At 42.0% G+C, this 18,413-nt stretch overlaps 1 protein-coding gene and 1 long non-coding RNA gene across 4 annotated transcripts in view; one reads left to right on the top strand and one right to left on the bottom strand.

Moving 5' to 3' along the window:
* Window positions 1-18,413, bottom strand: part of CRIM1 (cysteine rich transmembrane BMP regulator 1) — a 320,862-nt gene that overhangs the window by 23,999 nt on the left and 278,450 nt on the right. For both annotated transcript variants that reach the window (XM_045011826.1, XM_045011827.1), the window contains 2 exons: window positions 12,127-12,336; window positions 3,708-3,923 (listed from right to left, as the gene is read on the bottom strand). In XM_045011826.1, the coding sequence (XP_044867761.1) occupies window positions 3,708-3,923; window positions 12,127-12,336 (426 nt within the window). The remainder of the gene's footprint in view (window positions 1-3,707; window positions 3,924-12,126; window positions 12,337-18,413) is intronic.
* On the top strand, window positions 2-13,179 carry LOC123367520. 2 transcript variants are annotated; one of them, XR_006578508.1, is made up of 3 exons: window positions 2-325; window positions 9,828-9,890; window positions 12,480-13,179. It is a non-coding gene; the product is annotated as an uncharacterized LOC123367520 (long non-coding RNA). The 2 variants fall into 2 exon arrangements; XR_006578507.1 differs by lacking the exon at window positions 2-325 and adding an exon at window positions 8,753-8,850 and having other exon boundaries at window positions 9,837-9,890.

The raw sequence follows: 18,413 nt of genomic DNA, 5'->3' as shown, positions 1-18,413 counted from the left end.
AGTAAAGAACGGTTACTTACCTTAAAGTTACTGTGATTCTTTTCAGATCTTTTGTCTACATGATTCCACACTTGGTCTGCATACATTCCATCCATGAAATTGGATTCTTTTGGCCAGCAGCATCCAATGGGGCTGCACCAGTGCCCTAGATGTCCTTGCATCTCCCTACCCGAGGACATATAGAATGGAGTGGGCCTAACTGTTGCTTAGTTCTTTCACCAATACAGAAATCCAGAACAGTAGGACTCCATAGTTACAGGGAAGGAAGGCAGGTCATGGTACCCCATTTGGAGAACACATTTTGAAGAACCAGAATTACCATAAGGTAAATAACCATTCTTTCTGCTTTGAGTAGTTGTCCACATGGATGTCTGTTTGATGACTAATGGGCAGTTGTTTTTTGCTCAGGGGTGGGTGCTACTAGTCCTACTTCAATAAAGGCTACAAGACAGCCCTATCTGGAAGTCTCTGTGAAATGTGTGGCCTGAGTTCCATGTAGAGTAAGTTAGGATTTTTTTCTACTGACTTTAAGTCCCATTTTGACAAAGGTTATTTGAGTCAAGCTGGTCACCTGCTGGGGTGATCTTCCCTTCCGCGATCTGTTACTGAGATATTGGCAGACCTGAATTCCTTGTGTCCTTTGCCTAAAGAAAAAAGGCACTTCCTTTGCCTATCGTTGAGTAGCACAGAAACATCAGAGGAGGGACATGTATTAAATTCCAGGGATTCAGAGATTTTGCTTCTGCCTTAGCAGATCTAATCCCAATCCCTGAGGGAAGGAGGGCTGAGCATTGAGCCTACTAACTACCTAAGGAAAATTAGTAAAATAAAAATACAAAAATTTTCTCTCATTTTTTCAAGCCAACAGGCCAACTAAGAGTTAACTAACTACTTTCAACTATACTAACTAATCACTAACTCTAACTGCAACAGAGTCACAGAGAAGCAGGTGAACGCTGCAGAGGTTTCATCTCCCTGCCATGGCTGGTAAGAAGGAAATATGGGGCAGCTAGGCCTGCTCTGCCCTTTATGCATTCTGGATGTGTTGAGTGGGGGGCGGTCCCTAATGAATCCTGCTGGCCAAAGAAGTGGGATGTTGCATGCACTTGCACCAAGAATGGGGTTCATGTGCACAAATCAGAGAGGAACAAGGCACCGCATGTCACTACAGCAGGTAAAAAAAAATTGCTGAAAAACTGACATAAAAAATGAAGTTTAGTCAAAAATAAAATCCCTCTGTCCCCCACCCTGCAACATTTATTTTGGAAGAAAATATTTGCGCTTTCATTGAAAAAACAGAAAATGAAATTTAACACTTTTTTTTTTGTTGGTTTGTTTTCACTTGGTTTCATGTTTTCCATGAGAAACCAAAACTTTTTGTGGAGGAAAATGTCCACTAACTTTACAGTGTAACAAATATTCTCTGTAGAAACTCAAATGTATATAAGAACCCAATCAGGGCCCGCAGCAGAGCTAGTCTCTGGGCAATCTAGTGAGCACATCTGGCTTGTCGTAGGTGGCCTGATTGGCTACACCACTGATAGATAGGAAGAGTCAGCAGACCAGCTCTTAAGCCCAGTAGCAGCAGTTCAGTGGCTGTTCAAAGTATTTGCCAGTGGTTGAAATAGCTCCTGTCCCTGCTTGTTTCCCAGCCTTGCTCCTGTCTTGTTCCTTCCTCCAACTCAGCCTTGCCCCTGCCTGGCCTCATTCCAGGTAAACCAGCTCTGACCCTTGGCTCTGATTCCTGTCTACTGACTCCTGCTCCACGCATGAGGCCTGATTCCTGCTCCAAGCATGAGGCATGATTGCCCATGTCTTCAGCCTCTGACAAACCCTGAGTTTGCTTTGTGAAACTGGAACTCGTATGTGTTCATGGAGGAATCCAGGAGGTGGACTTTCCTGGCTTCTGTGCCTATGAAAATCTCCCCATGTGAACTTAAGTCCATATCTTGACAGCCAAGTGCTAAGAAACCCAGAAGTGCCCCAGTGATGTCAATGAGAGCTGGTAGGTGTTCAACTCTTAAAAATCAGGCCACCTATTGAGCTGCCGATATATAAACTTAGGAGAATAACTGTAGGCACCAGTTATTTAAAATCTTGGCCAATGGAGGTTTGAGTAATTTGATACATCTTGGATAATGGGAGCTACAGGACCACTATTTCAGGGGTTCTCAAACTTCATTGCACCCTTCTGACAACAAAGATACTACATGACCCTGGGACGGGGGCAGAGCTCGAGCCCTGCCACTCTGGGTGGGGGGGAAGAGGAGGCTGCAGCCTGAACCCCACAGTCCCAGGTGGGGTTGGAACTAGGGCTTTAGCTTCTTCACTGGGTCCCAGCAAGTCTAATGCTGGCCCTGGCAATCTCATTAAAATTGGGCTGCGACCTACTTTGATGTCCCGACCCACAGTTTGAGAACTGCTTCACTATTTGAACCAGAACTTTTGAAGTTTACCTACTTCTAAGCTCCTTACATTCTTTTATCTTAATACTCTTCTTTTTGCAAATCTCACAGTTTACTAGTATTGGCAGACTTTGGGCTGGACTGCGCTATAAAGAGCCAGCCCTGCATTTGGAGAAGGAGGAGGATGGGAGGGGCTGCACTGCAGTTTGATCCCCTGGAGGAATTCTTGCTGACTCCTCAATCAGGCTGATGCCCTGTAGTGGCAGCTCAGTCACCTTTAAAACAGGTGCAGTATGTGTTTCCGCTATGTCTGGCCCACTTTTCTGGCTGCTACAGAGGATTACAGCCCCTCACTCCACACAGCTAAGGAAGGATGGTGGCACCATCAGCACAGAGCAGTGACTGTTTTTTGGTTACACTGTGGCTGGTCCCTGTATAAAGACACGAGGATTTGGGGGAAGGGAGGTTCCTTGTGACCTCTTTCCCTCTCTTCCACACCATGTATAGTCAACCACAATCTGGTCCTTGTGTAACATGCTGTTTAATCTTATTCTCTCTTCCTTATCTTTTGTATGGGTATCAAATAAAACTAGGCCTAACTAAGATAACTCTCTCTAATGCCAATGGCCATTTTCCCCTCATTTGAAATATTGCTGTTTATCATTAACCATTATCAAACTACACCTCCTTTACTCAAATCTATTCTATTTTCCCTTTTTGGCACTTATAGACTTCTATACTTGTAGACAGCTAGCTTAAACTTACTCACAGTTTGGCCAAGCTATGCATATTTAGCTCTTTTAATCCTTCATAAATCAGTCTCTCTGGTCCCTTAGTCATTTTGGTTACTCTTCTCTGAATTCCCTCCAATTAGTTTAAATGTTTCTTAATATTTCCTTGTTTTAATAGGGATACAAGTTAGATTTGTGAGGCAGTATTTGTCAGGATTACTTCCTCATCCCCATCCAATCTTTGTGGAGTCTGGGACAACATTTGCACTTTTCCAATCCTCTGGTGCTTACCCTCACATAAAGTGAGTGCTATTGACAGCATTACTCCTTACAGCATCCATTCTTTTTTTTTTTTTTAAAACTGTTCAGTGTTTTAAGCAGATATTGCTACAGAAGGTTTTGGACATCCTTCTCAAGAAACTGTCATTGATGATGGCTATAGGGACTGCTCCTGTGCAATCACAGAACCAGCAGTTGACGCTATTCAAGTCTACATATTTATTGCCAATTTCACGGGGTTTTGCAGAAGATCCAGAAAGGCCTATGCTAGTAACTGGTAGGTCATGCTTACCTGGGCACTGTGGACAGCAGGAATCCTGTGTACGGATGGGGTTTTGACAAAGAAGAGGTGGGCAGACTTCAGTCTCACACAGAACGCGTCCACTATGGCACGTACACTGCGTGCAGGAATCAATATTCCATGTCTCTCCTTCTACAAAGTATTCTCCTCCTGGAGCATGGCAGATAGATGGATTGCTGAGCTCTGGCTTCTGCACAATAGATTCATCTAGGAAAAGAAGAGAATTAAAAGGCAAACAAATGAAAATATGTTGGGACTATCATCAATAAAATACAACCAATGTGCATTACTTTTGGACTGTTATTTTTTATAATATAAAAAGTAAAAACAACAGTAACAAAGTCAAGTAAAGTTAACTGAAAAAGCAGCTGTATAAATGAGATTATATGTGTATCATTATGGCAAAAGGTGGGAGAAATGAGACATCAGAGAAAGTAATGAGAGACTCCACTTATAAAAAAAAAAAGCAAGCTAATATACATCTGGGAAACCAATTAAACATGGGCACACAATGAAATAGCTGTAGAACAGGAGTTCTCAACCTTTTTTGAATCACACCCTGCCTTAGCAGTTTTTTTAAACTTGGAGCACACCCCCTCTTCCTGCCTGGTCACTATAGTGAGAAAGATACAGCCTGGCACTTGGGCTCTCAATGCAATTCACTCAGATTTGCCCTGGATGGTCCTCTGTCTTACTGAATTATTAGAAGTTTGATGCTCTGCCCCCACCCCTAAGGGAGCATGCTCTCCTGGTTGAGAACCTCTGCTATTGAACATGGAAGTCGGTGATTTATATATAAATATTAAGTACTGATGGGCAGAACATTTACACATGAGCTTGCAGAGAATCATGAAGCCAAAAATATCAATGCAATTTTGGTCTATGTGCACTGAAGTGGGAGGCGATATTCCTTCTCCAGAGTATTGTACATAAAATGATTAAGGAGGCTGAAGTGATATCTACAAGAAGAAGAGTATAAATGTGAAAGGGACAGAAAGTGTTCAGGGTGGTTGTAATAACTTGGACACAGAAGATGTCAGCTTATTAGCTCACAAGCAGTGCAATGCTGCAGATAGCCCCATGCCAGCTGTCCCACAAGCAGCTGCATCCCAAGAAGGGGATATTTCCTCTTCATTTATATTTTCAAGCCAGCCCTGTAGAAAAATTGGAGCATATGGAATAGCACAGGATCAGTCTTTGCCCATTTTCATATACCAGCTACCTTTGCTGGGATGCTAATAATTTTTCCATGAGGACATCCTCCAAGAAAAGAGTTAGTGGTAGGAACTTCTGGTAATGATACAGGACTGCATTAGATCAGGGTTATCTTATTTTATCCATGGCTTATGACTAATTGCATATCTGAATAAAGCTATTTGTCTCAGCAAGTAGCCTATTTTACGTGTGTCAAGTATCAGAGGTGTAGCCATGTTTTTGCTGCTTTTACAGATCCAGACTGAGTCCTGTGGCACCTTATATACTAGCAGACGTATTGGAGCATAAGCTTTCGTGGGTGAATACCCACTTCGTTGGATGCATGCACCCACAAAAGCTCATGCTCCAATACGTCTGTTAGTCTATAAGGTGCCACAGGACTCTCTGCTGCCTATTTTAGATGTGGGCATTCTGCAAAACCGCAAACCAATCTAATACACAGCAACTTATCTAGGGCTTATCATCAAAATAGCATAACCAGGTAGCACTGCTCAACATCAAATTTTGCTTCTCACTCCCCTAGCATGGAAACAACTGTTGCAATTGAGTTACTGCAAAATCATGACAAGGCGAGGCGTATAATGTTTCTGAACCAGTACTTGGCTAGTCAAGTATGCTCTAGAATTGGTTCCTGAATACCTGATCATTTTGGAAGCCTTGCTGCCACACACACAGAGAAGGGTGATACCCTGGTTACTCTCCTATTCAGCCTCACGGGCTCTGAAAAACACTCCAGCAATGGGATGTAATGACTCCTTTCCTCTGACTCCCTACTGAAACCTACAGCATTCCATAACACTACTGTCATTTAGTTTATCCTCAGCATTAATATGTACAGATGCTCCCCGACTTATGCAAGCGTTCCATTCTGGGACGCCTTGCGTAACTCAAATTTTGCCTAAGTCAGAAACATATACCTGACCATTACGCAAAAAAACCAACCAAACCTCCTATTTCTAGCTTACGGAACTTTTTCTGTAGGTGTGGATTTGCATAAGTCGGGTTTGCGTAACCCAGGGGGCGTCTGTAATAATGTAGATACAGTAAAAGAGTAAACTATTGGCAGTTAAAATGTGGGTGGCCCTGCTGTATTCTGACTTATATGCAGCCTTCCAAGAAAAGTAGAAAGTGCAGCAGGGCAGGGTGTCTAGCTAGCCTCAAGCTGAAAGTACAAAGAATCAAAAGACAAAAAACTCACAATGTTTAGGGCACTGTATTTTCTGTGATTCTATGGCAGTGGAATGTGCACAGAATCTGTCCGTTGCCAAAGAACTGTACTCCAGAATCTAAGCTTTCATTCTGAACAATGTTTCTATTCTTCATGTTTTGGTTATTTTGGCAACCATGAAACGGAGCATAAACCAATACAATATTCGCAAACAGCCTGAAAAACAGCAACTCTGATGATAGGGGTGAGCTGCCCCATTCATATCTGTAAATTGTTAATGCTGAAATTTAGAACTGAAAACGTAAGCATCAACCTTGTTAACTATTTCACTGGTGACCATTTTGGCAGACACATTCAGCTAATGTGCTTATCCCATAATTCCAAACTGACCCAGCTGCCTAACCTGCTTTCTCCAAACATCTTCTGCGATGTAGTAACGCTTTGCCCATACAAAAATCTGTAACATATCAAAAACTGAAAATCTTGGGCTGCTCTAATATAAACAAATATAAAAACAAAGCAACGTCAACTGATTTGATATTATTCATTATCCATTTTTAAAATTTATCTGAAACTGCCAGAGACTTGCAAGAATTTTTACCAAGTATCCCAGAATCTAGGTCCAACCTGCCATCAAGTACATGGGAAAGGAGAGTTACTTACCCTACAGAAACTGTAGTTCTTAGAGATGTGTCCCATGTGCATGAGGCTGGTTTCTTTTGGCCAGCAGTGCTGTTGGGGCCATACCTACACTCTGGATGTCCTCCCCCTCACCAATTCAAAGGTATAAACGGCAGAACAGGCCCAACCATCCCTCAGCTCCTTTGCCAAAACCGAATCCATATGGTACAGGATGCCACAGCAGTGGAGGAGGAGGGTGGGTCATGGAATCCCCATGGACAACACATCTTGAAGAACCACAGTTGCTGCAGGGTAAGTAATTGTTCTTTCCTCTTGGTGTGCCACGCTGTTTTTACTGCTGGTGATGAGCTAATGGTGACCTCACAGTCAGGAGGTGGGTGCTAGGAGTCTTATTTAAATAGTGACTGCAGCACAGTTCTACTAAAGTGGGTGTCAGATCTTGAGGCCACAACTATGGAAGAGTGCTGGGTGAAAATGGGGACTGATCCCATGTAGCTGCCCTGTAAATTTCTGAAATTTTTGTACGCTTCTCAAAAAACCCAGCAGAAGCTGCCTGTGACCTGGTGAAATGGGATCTAACCTGCATGAGCGGATCTAATCTAGCTAATTTATGGCATGTTTTGATACAATTAAATACCCATTTAGACCAGCTTCGGGTAGATTTTGCCTGATTCTTGCATTCTAGCTACAAATGCTACAAGCAGACTGGGGGAGCTCCTGAATCGTCTTGTTCTGCCAAGATAATATGAGAGAGCCCTAAGTACGCCAACAGTGTGCAGTCTGGCTTGCCTTTAGTTAGAGAGGGGCTTGGGAAAGAAATCTGGCAGATGAACTATCTAATTTAAATGAACATTTGAGACTTTTTGTGTGTGAAAACAGAGTGGGGCCTAAAGGGTCACTGTCTTTATGGATTACTGGTGAGGTGGACCAGCCATGAAGGCCTGAATTTCCCCCACGCTTCGAGCTGCTGTTATAGCTACTAAAAACAGCTGTTTTCATAGACAGTATATGGAGCAAGTTGCTACGGGCGCAAAATGAGGTCCCATTAACCAGGCTAAAACTATACTGTGGTCCCAGAAAGAAGAGGGGCCCCAGACTGAGAAACACATGAATGAGGCCCTTGAGGAATCTAGCAATTTGTAGGATTAGAAAATATGCTATGACCTTGGACAGGAGGATGATGTGCTGATACTTCTGCTAACTGTACTCTTAAAGAGCTTAAGGAACAGCCCTGAATGCTTATTGATAGCAGATAGCTCAGAATAGTACAAATCGGGGATTCTATGGGAGACAAGTGACACTATGCTGTTCAAATTGGGACCTGCTTCCATCGGACTGCATAGGTCAGTCTAGTAAAGTCTTTCCTGCTATGCACCAATATATTCTGGACTTCTTTTGATCGTAGTTAATCAGCTAGCATCCACACGGTCAGATACAATGATGCTGGGGTCTGGATATACGATCTGACTTTTATTTTGGGAGATCATGTCAGGTAAAACAGGTAATGTTATTGGGGGCTGAACTGACAGGCTCATTCAGGTCTGAATACCAAAACTGACTGAGCCAAGATGTGGCTAACATGACCTGCTGAAACCTGTCTGAATTTCCTTAGGACCCGGTGGATGGGCATACATCATCCCTGGAATCCATGAGATGAGAAGAGTATTGGACAAGGACCCTGGACTCAGAGCGCCCCTTTTAACAGAACATTTAGCATTACTTGTACTAATCTGACACAAACAAGTTTACTGTTGGTTGGGTATCCCCACCCGTGTAAAATGCTTTGCAGGACCGAGTCACTGGCAGTCCATTTGTGGTCACCTGTGAATTGCCTGCTGAGCTGGTCTATTATGACATTCTGTACATTTGGTAACAAATGCACGTGTTCCAGAGGCAAAAAGTTTCTTCACAAAGGTGGGGGATGATCATGCACCTCCCAGTCTGCTCACATAGAACAATGCTATTATGTTGTTTGTCATTACCTGAACTGTTAGCCCACCTAGCATGCGAAGACATGCTGTGCATGTTAGACAAATAGCTCTAAGCTCTAGGATGTTTATGTGCAGAAGTCTCTGTCTCTCCAGAGTTCTTGGGCTTTTAAGTGTCCAGGTGAGCTCGCAAATCAAGTATGAAGGAACGGGTCACCAGCATCTTGGTAGGCAGAGGTGGAGGTGGAGAAATGGGTTTACCGTGATGGGGCGTCCTTCCACTAATTTAGTGATGAGAGGACTTCTTGGGTGAACTTCACTCTCCTGTCCACGTGATGTTTGTTGGGAAGATACACTGATTTCAATCACCCTTGCATGGAGTGTGGGTGAAGTCTGACATGCTGTGTGATGTAATGCACAAGGCTATAAGACCCAGGATTCTGAGGGTACAGCTACATGGCAAAAAAAGACCCTTGGCAGTGAGTCTCAGAGCCCAGGCCAATTGATTTGTGCTCGTTGGATTTGCCCTGTTGGATTAAAACTAGCAGTGTAGGCACTGAGCTCTCAATTATGGCATCAAACTTACTGCTGTAAGGTGGACACAGGGTGTGTAGTAGAGGAGAAAAAAGCTGAAGCCCTTCTGCATTGCAACCTCTGCTTCTTCCTTGGTGACTCTAATGATCTTTGTGGGTTGTAATAAGAAGTGGAGGGCATTTGTGTAGAGTAGTTTTGTGACCTGGCCTGCTTTCTCCGAGGGGCTGTCACATGGACTCCCAAAGAATGGAGAGTCTCTCTCTGATTTTTAAGAGAGCTCAGGGCCTCAATTGCTCCCTGAACCTCCTTCAGTATTACTGAATATTGTAGCCATGAAGCCCTGCACAAGGCAAAGGAGGGTAGCCACTAACTGTGCTCTTATGTAAAACACATCTAATGCCACCTGCAGTGATGGATGAGCTACCAACTGTCCCTCAGGTACAACAGACTTCAGTTCCTCCCTATGTTGTTGAGGGAGTTTCTTGATAAATTGTGACACCTTGTTCCATTAAAGTAACCACACTTTGACAGGAGCAGCTAGTAATTTGCAATATGCATCTGCAGGCTTGCTAAGGGGCAATTGTTCCTGCCAAATAAACTATTTTTTATCTTTGATTTTTTGAGTCATTTTAGGAGGTGATCCTGGAATTTTGGACCTTTCATGCACTCAAGACACTCAGGAATTTGGTGAGTGTGAAAATATTCAAACCCATTGGAAGAGACTTGGGTACCACAGATGCTAGGGTCTGCCATTTTTTTTCCTGCTTCTAAAAGGCCTTTGTTAACGGGCACAGCAAAATGCAGAATGTCTAGTAAATAGTGCAGGAAAAATCATACAACTCCACAGGAATTTCTAAAATGTGCGCCATGCAATGGCTCAGTGGGAGAGAAGGACTCTATTGCCTGGTCTGATAAGGAAGAGGAGATTGCTGCTGGGATAGGATGCACTTCAGTCTGCACATATTCTTCCTCACTTCCCTGCTCTTCCTGGCAAACAGTGCAAGTGTTAAGCCATTCTATGAAGTTTCATAGGGGAGGGAGATCGAACTCTAATATAAGGGGAAGGGGTGACTAGAGGCAGGCTTCCTCACTGGATGCATACCCCAAGCGTCTCACTAGAGCCAATATTGCATACGATAGGGGTAAGAGGCTGGGGTCGTGGGGGGTGGATGCCAAGGTGAGGAGAGGAATGGTGATTCAGGCTGCACTGTGACCATAAGATTGCTCAGTAATGGACAGAATTTCAGTGCTGAAAAAGTTGATGCTGGGAACATCTGCACTGCAAAGATCAGCACCAGAGTAATGGGCACTCGGGTCATCGACACCATGTGCACCAATATCAGTATTGAGAGCAGTATCAGGTGAAGTACAAGCTAATTCCTGAGACAGTATCATGTGTGCTTGGTGACCACATTTGGGCAGGGTATCAGAGGGACCCGATACAGACTGTGACCTACCCTCTGGCTGAGTATTCTGAGGTGATATGTGTCTTGATTTCACTAGGTCCCAGGGAGGGCAACATAGGTCTGTGCTCACTGAGGGAATGATGTTCACTTTCAAATCACTGGTGGAGAAAGACTGAGCTGTTTTACTAGCCTAAGTAGATGGAGGTTTAGGTCTCTTCAATGAGTGAGCATGGGCGCTCAATCTGAGAGACAGCTCACTGGAGTACTGATTGAGGATGCTTATTCAGGCCTGGTAGGCCCCTTTTTTCCTGCAGTTCTGAGAAGGGTCTCAGAGAGCACTCCAGAAGAAGTTTAAGACAGGCCTCTCTCACCTTCTGTGTCCTCTTGGAGAGGGAGTGACAGAATGAGCTTTTATCAGGGCTATGCCTCTCTTCAGGGCACAAAAGGCTTCTTGAGTATTAGCAGAATACCCATCACGGCGGGGACAAGTTTTGAGCCCTGGGGACTTTGCTTCAGTCATAGAAGCTAAATCCTAGTACTAGGTAAGTCCCTAATACTAACATAAGCTTTAACTACATTGTTTTAACTAATTTTAACATACTAAGTTAAATAGCAATTTCCACTCCTGTTATTTTGTTTCTTGTTTTTGTTTTATCTGACAAAGTAAAATATTACCTGAATCCTTTTAATTAATTGTTTTCTACTGATTTAGCATTTTATTACTATTAATATCATTATTACGACTTTGATGTTTACTATGCAATGCCACATACCATCCAGTAACTCAGATATTAATTAATTATATATTAATATCTATTAAGGTAATAATTATTGCTTATTATATAAAATAGCCTCATGTGAGCAACTAAAATGAAATAATTTTATATTAAGTTAGATGGTGGTACAAGTAAAGATCTTTCAAGTATTTTGAATGTGTAAATTCTGTTATAATTAAAAACAACAATAGTAATTATACATTATTTGTACTTAGCCTTCCTGCCCAAAAAGAGAACTCAGTAATCTTCCATTACAGGAGCAAACATTTCTGTTCTGCAACATGCAATCAGAATATTCAATTAATCAAGAAATCTGATTGAATGAATATTCTCGTCAGACCCACTGAAACACTGCCATCAATAGGTGACCATTAATGAAATCTCATTCTTAACTTAATAAAAATGATGAATATTTTGTAATGGCTTATCAGAAGATTTTCATATGACATCATAGCTAATAAACTGGAAACATAATATTTTAGAATTGCAACACTTTTTACAAATATTAATGAATTAAACCTCACAATAGCCATGTGAAATAAGTATTCATACCTTTATTTTACTGGGGAAACTGAACCATAGAAAACATAAGAAAAGGCACCCACGTTAGTTTCTGGAATAGCTGGACATCAAAAACTGGTCTCTTGACTTGTACTTGTGGCTTAAATATGGGTGAGGAAATTTTGCACACAAGTGGGAGCAGGGTTGATTAATTATATAATGCAGAATACAATATTTTACCTGGACATGATGGACAACATTGTCCTGGATGTATGGTAGGGTTGCCACAGTTAGGTACAGGGCAGGTGATCAAGGCACACATCTCCCGTCCATTGTGACAATAACATTCTCGGCAACCATCATGCCAGCTCTCCTCTTTCTCATGACGACGCCCATCCATTGACAGGCAAGAGCCTGTTTTAACTGGTGGCATAACAGAATCTGGTATCTCTGCATAAAATGATCAGAAAATACGTGCCCTGGTCAAAGTGTTGCTTAGAAAAAAACAATGCATACCTTCATTAGATTTGTTTTTAAAGGATTTATTTTTTAATTATTATTATCATTAGCTATTCTTTCTTTCTTGCACCCAGACTTAGAAATATGGTCAGCCTCAGGAGCACTTGAAACAAGCCTCTGCATGGTGTACCAAGGTGAAATGATCATGTATGCTGTGGTTAGATGCATCTTCCACAAGAAAGCCAGTATTCACGTCTATCTACTGATAATGCACTGGTCATAATGACATAGAAACTGAATTTTGATTTGGCATGTCAATGCTGATAAAAACAACTTTGCACACCCTTATGACCAGGAGACAATGTGCTTTGCTTGGAATATCTTTCGAGTTGGATTGCAATGGGTTGGTGGTCACTTGCTTGGGCTTCTGAGATAGGCATCTATTGCTGCTCATACAGTAGTAACAGCAAATATAAGATTACCCCAGCAGAGTGAGGGCAATGTCACAGAGCAATGCTCATAAGGTTGAATTAATCCCCGGTGTAACTCCATTAATTTAAATGAAGTTACATCAGGGATGAGTTTGGTCCATTTCTGCATTCTGAGTTCCTGGGTAGACCCTCAGCCTCTACCCTCCCATTAGGAGGGAGGTGACCACAAGACCATTGCATCAGACCCACCACTCTCTTCCAGTACCTCCAGGGATGAAAACGGAAGATCTTCAGCTTCCCTTCTTTTGATCTATAGCAGGGGTGGCCAAACTGTGGTTCGCAAGCCACATGTGAGCCACACTTTAATGGTAAAAGAGCGCAAGCCACCTCTGCCCCCCCCATTCTATACCTACCAGACTTGGGGGGGGGGAAAGAGAAAGATCAGGACATCTGCCCATCAGTGGGGTGGTGGGGTAGAAGCTTCTGTCCAGTGGAGTTCACCTGCTGGAGCTCGGGGCTTCAGCAGGAGTGGGGCTGAAACCCCGAGTCCCGGCTCCTGGCAGGTGTGCTCCAGGTCTCAAATGTCTGAAGACTGTCATATGCGGCTCGGAGGGTGAGTAAATTTTGGCCACCCCTGGTCTATAGGAAGATATGATTCCAAAGCACTTTCACGGGAGCTGAGGACTGGGTCCAGCATTCTCCTCAGAGATGGGAGAGAAACGGTTAAGAGAACCCTGGCATTCTTCCTCTACCCTCAAGATGCTAGTCTCCCCAAAGTACCACCTGTCTCCCTCCTCCACTGGAATATGTTGACACTCAGTAAAGTGAGTAATGTAGCATGGAAGCAGGGCAGGCAATGAGGGTAAAGAGAATAAAAAGGAAGTGGAGGATTGAGTGACTGAAGAAAACCTTGGAGAGGAGAAAGAAAGAAAGAAAAGGAAGAGAGGCAAAGGAAAGGAGAGATGGCATAAAAGAATGAAAGAAGGATTAATAAACAGAGGGGAAAATGGCTGTAGGAAAACACTTCATCTCAACCCTTTTTTTTGATGGAGGAAATGGTATGACAGGCTAAATACTAGAGGGGAAATTAAAAATGAAGGCAGGAGGAAAAGCAATGGCAGAAAACAAGCAAATTTATTAGCAGAAAATGTAATATAAAATGTTACAATGAATATAATTTCCTATATATTATGTGAATTCATGGTAGTGGACAGTGTGACATGAGAGGTATTTCCATGAATGAGGTATGACCTTACATACTTTACAAGTGATAGGCTGAAAAGAAGCCACAAGAGACTTATGACAGGTCATGCTAGTGAATGAAAATATTTCACATAACACTGCCCCATACCATGAATCTGTTTTATATTTATTTGGGTTGTTTTGGTTATTACAATATGTGATTTATTTTGAAGAGAGAGTTAGTAAATGTTGAAAATTGTTTTGTTCCTGGATTGTGCTGACTAGTGGGTGAGACTATGACAGTTTGTGTTGCTTTTATTAGTTAGTGGATTGGGTAACTTTTTTTGACCTGGCTCCTGTGGCCAAGATAGACAGGGACGGCAAAGACTTGTTCATGCCCTTCATGACATTTGATGTTGCAGAAGGATTCAGATTCTGGGTTGGTTGGTTCTAAGGATTTAAAAAAAAAAAGTGGTTGTGGTTGGAGTTCTGTGACTGGCTTTGGGCTGGGATTTCTGTGATCTGACTTGCTTTCAGGTTCTACTGCTGTAACACATTTGCATGAGAAATTATTTGTGTTAAATAACTTATTTTGGTAATCTCTTGCCTAAGTGATAGCTGCAATTTCTGTGTATTTCTTGTAGCCCATTTCAGCGTTTTTTTCTGCTTATAATAAAAGAAAATTGAGAGAGTGTGAAAAGGAATGCTGGATTTTCTTTTTTTTTTGTAGCAACAGTCCTTTTCTGATAACATCTAGAGCAGTAATTCCCAAACTGTGGTGCATGTACCACTGGCGGTATGGTAAGTAAATTGGTCTGAAGTACATTATCAGAATAAGAATTCACTGTAGCTACACTACTTAAAGTAGTACAGCAAGTAGTTTTGAGATTTAGAAGCCCTATACTAAGTCTTAAAAGTCTGAGATCCACTGATACATAATGTGACAGGGAAGTAAGATATTTCAAAAGAAGGAAATAGTGCATATACCACTTGGTGATACTTTAAAAGGTATACTGACATGTGAAGACCTTGGATGTGTATAAGAGTATCCTCCCCCAAGAAATTATTTTGGAAATACTTGACACCTGACGCAATCTGGTATATTCCAAATGCGAGCTCCAGGTATAAGTCATTTCTAGTGGTGGTGATTTAGCATTCTACTTCAGTCACAGAGTTTAAGGCCAAAAAGGACCACTGGATGATCTAGTCTGGCCTCTTGTACATCACAGGCAACTAACAGCACCCAGCACCAGCACCCTAAACCCAACAACCAAAATGAGACCAAAGTATTACTATCTGTAGGAGACTAGACTGTTAAGAACCACAGGCAGAGAATAGGAAGGACGAAGGTCCACCAGTATTCCAGGCCCCTGCAATGGGAGGGAAATGATTAAATGAGATGTACCCACATAATCCTGTCACATGACCTGCACCTGCATGCTACAGAGAAAGGTGAAAAAATCCCAGAGTCACTGCCAATCTGACCGAGGGGAAAATTCCTTCTCGACCTCACAAATGGTGATCAGTTAGACTCTGAGCATGTGAGCAAGAAACAGCCAACCAAGCACCTGAGAGAGAGAATGTTCAATGCTACCTCAGAGCCCTGGTTCTCCCCGCCTAATGTCCCATCTTCTGCTGTGGCCATCCCTGAAGCTGAGTTCCTGGGTTGATCCTCTACACCCTCAGCCTCTACCCTCCCATTAGGAGGGAGATGACCACAAGACCATTGCATCAGAGCCACCACTCTCCTGACCCCTGCTGGTGGCCGTATGAAACCTGAAGCATGAGCTTTAGGAACATAAGACATAAACCAGAACCAAGACTGTTGAGCCCTGTCCACTACCGTCACAAGCAACCCCATCATACAATTGCACTCATAGGTTTGTCCAGCTTTCTCTTAAAATTAATTAAGTTGTTTGCCCCCACAACTCCTATTGGTAGCCTATTCCAGAACCTCACTCCTCTGATGGTTAGAAACCTTCTTCCAATTTCCAGCCTGAATTTGTTCATGGCCAGTTTATATCCATTTGTTCTTGTGCCAACACCGTCCTTTATCTTGAACATCTCTTCTCCTTTCCTGGCATTTACCCCCAATGTATTCATAAACAGCAATCATCTCCCCCATCAGCTTTTATTTTGCTAGACTAAACAAGCCAATCTCTTTTAGTCTCATAAGATAGGCCCTCCATTCCCATGATCATCCTAGAAGCACTTCTCTACACCTGTTCTAGTTTGAATTCATCTTTCTTGAACATGGGTGATCAGAATTGTACACTATTCCAAATGAGCTTTTATCAATGCCTTGTACAATGGCATTTATAGTCCTCTCTCTCTACTGGAAATGCCTCAATTGATTCATCCTAGAATCACATTTGCCTTTTTACCAGACACATTTGGATTGGTGTCTCACTCTTCTTGTGATCAAGCCACACAGCCAGGTCTCTCTCTTCCTCTAACTTCCAACTGATGAGCCGCCAACCCTCTTTCAGTTTTTGTGCAGAATTTCAACAAGTGCTCCTGCGAGCCCCTTCCCGAACATACTAATCATCGGCAGTTTCCAGCTACACATGGACCCCAAGTTACTTCATCACAGGACACCTGTAATCACTTCTCAGCAGTGGCTGTGTGTTTAATTCCAGGTGAAGTTGAAGCTGTTGATAATAATTCAACCAAGTACTTAAGCATATGTTTAAGCACATTCCTAAAATTAACATATACCTAAGTATTTGTCGGAATTGGGGCCTATAGCTCTGAATGGCACAAGACCCAATTATTCCACAGAGCTGATCAAATAACTGATTTTTCAGTTTAGTGGATGAACCTAAAAATCCTAAGAATTTCATTTTGGGTCAAACCAAAACTAAATGTTTGTGTTTTTTCCTGCTGAAATGAAAAATTGACACTTCCCCTCCCCCTTGCCTCTTTTCAGGGCAAATGCAGTGTTTTGTTAGCCCAAAATGAATTATTTTTCATTTTTTCTTTATGTTTTCAGGTGTTTGTTACCCTTTTACATTTTTCTTTAAACAAAATCTAGTGTTTTGACTATTTTATTAGTCAAGTTTACTTAAACAGATGGTCAGAAAAGAATGAGTAAGCAAGCATCAGAGGGGAAAAATAACAAGTGTGTGATGGGAAGAAAAGAGTGGGAAGGGGAAAAGTTAGGAAAAGTGAAGGAAGGAAAATTATCAGAAACAAGGAAAGACAGAGAAAACATGGGTAAGACGTTAAAGAATACAACTCAGGGAAAAGTGCAAGGGAAAATGTACCTATAGAGTCATCAGCCTAGGGGAAAACAGAGGCTGAAAGTTATGGAAGAATACACATGGACGAAAAATAATGACTGAAGGGAAACAGAAGAAATAAAAACAAGGAAGATATAGAAGGTTAATTAAAATATTTTAAATAGATAATACTTGATATATTCCTTTTTTTTGTGGGGAAACAAGGATTCTGTGGGAAAACAGTTGCATTCTGATGTCTGTGTTGGTGAAAAAATAGAGGAGTCTATGCATACACTTCTAATATCTTATCCTGGACCATGCAGATCTTTGCTGTAGTCCCAATTCCAGGCAAGGAAAACTGGAATTCACCAGCAGACATTGGTTCAATAAAAGATATTACCTCACCCACCTTGCCTAATATCCTGGGACTACCACAGCTACAACTACATTAAAAAGGACAGACAGATAAAGGAAAAATGGACATCGGATAGCTGAACTGGCTTGAAAGGAGAGAGCTAACGGTTTCTCTTCATCTCTTAGATTTGCCCAAAGTCAGACATCCCTCCCAAACTTTATTTTGGACTACAGGTAAGGGGAGGATGCTGTTGATATTTGGGTTTGTTTTACAATAATCCAATAGTCAATATAATAAAATGAGTTTATATCCCACCAAAGCAATTGAGTCCTTCACTGAACCAGCCATCACTCTGGGCTTGTCTTCAGTGCACTGGTGGCACATGTTATAATACAAGTTTTGCCCATAACCTGATTCCCATCCACAAACACAAATCTCTAGCTTGAGTTAAGTGGTGTTTTAAAGCTTCTAGGGATATAAATAGCAGTTAAAAAAAGTAACCATGGAACCGATTAAAATTTTATCGGTTACATGTGACACCTTTCACTTCATATTTTTTATGAAAATATGTTTATGATATGAATAACATAACAGATATACTTTATGCAAGATGGCTTATGTGAGATATCATTGGAAAGGTTATGATTTACTGAATGTGATCATCCAATTTGTATGCCTCTATCATTTCTGCATCTGAAGTTAATTTTTCTAACTATGTATCTGTATTTCAAATGCGTTACTTTGGGTGTCTCTCCCAACCAGCACTTCAGGTACAACAATGTAAAAGCCAGACAGGCTTAATGGGCCATTAGCAGGGACAATGGACTGTGAAAGAGGTTAGTCTTCCTGTGGACGCTGGAGACAGCCTACGAGCAATGG

Source organism: Mauremys mutica, chromosome 3 (assembly GCF_020497125.1).
Source record: "Mauremys mutica isolate MM-2020 ecotype Southern chromosome 3, ASM2049712v1, whole genome shotgun sequence".
Classification (NCBI taxonomy): domain Eukaryota; kingdom Metazoa; phylum Chordata; order Testudines; family Geoemydidae; genus Mauremys; species Mauremys mutica.
The sequence above is the reverse complement of the archived record's forward strand: the minus strand, read 5'-3'. Positions and strand labels throughout refer to the sequence as shown.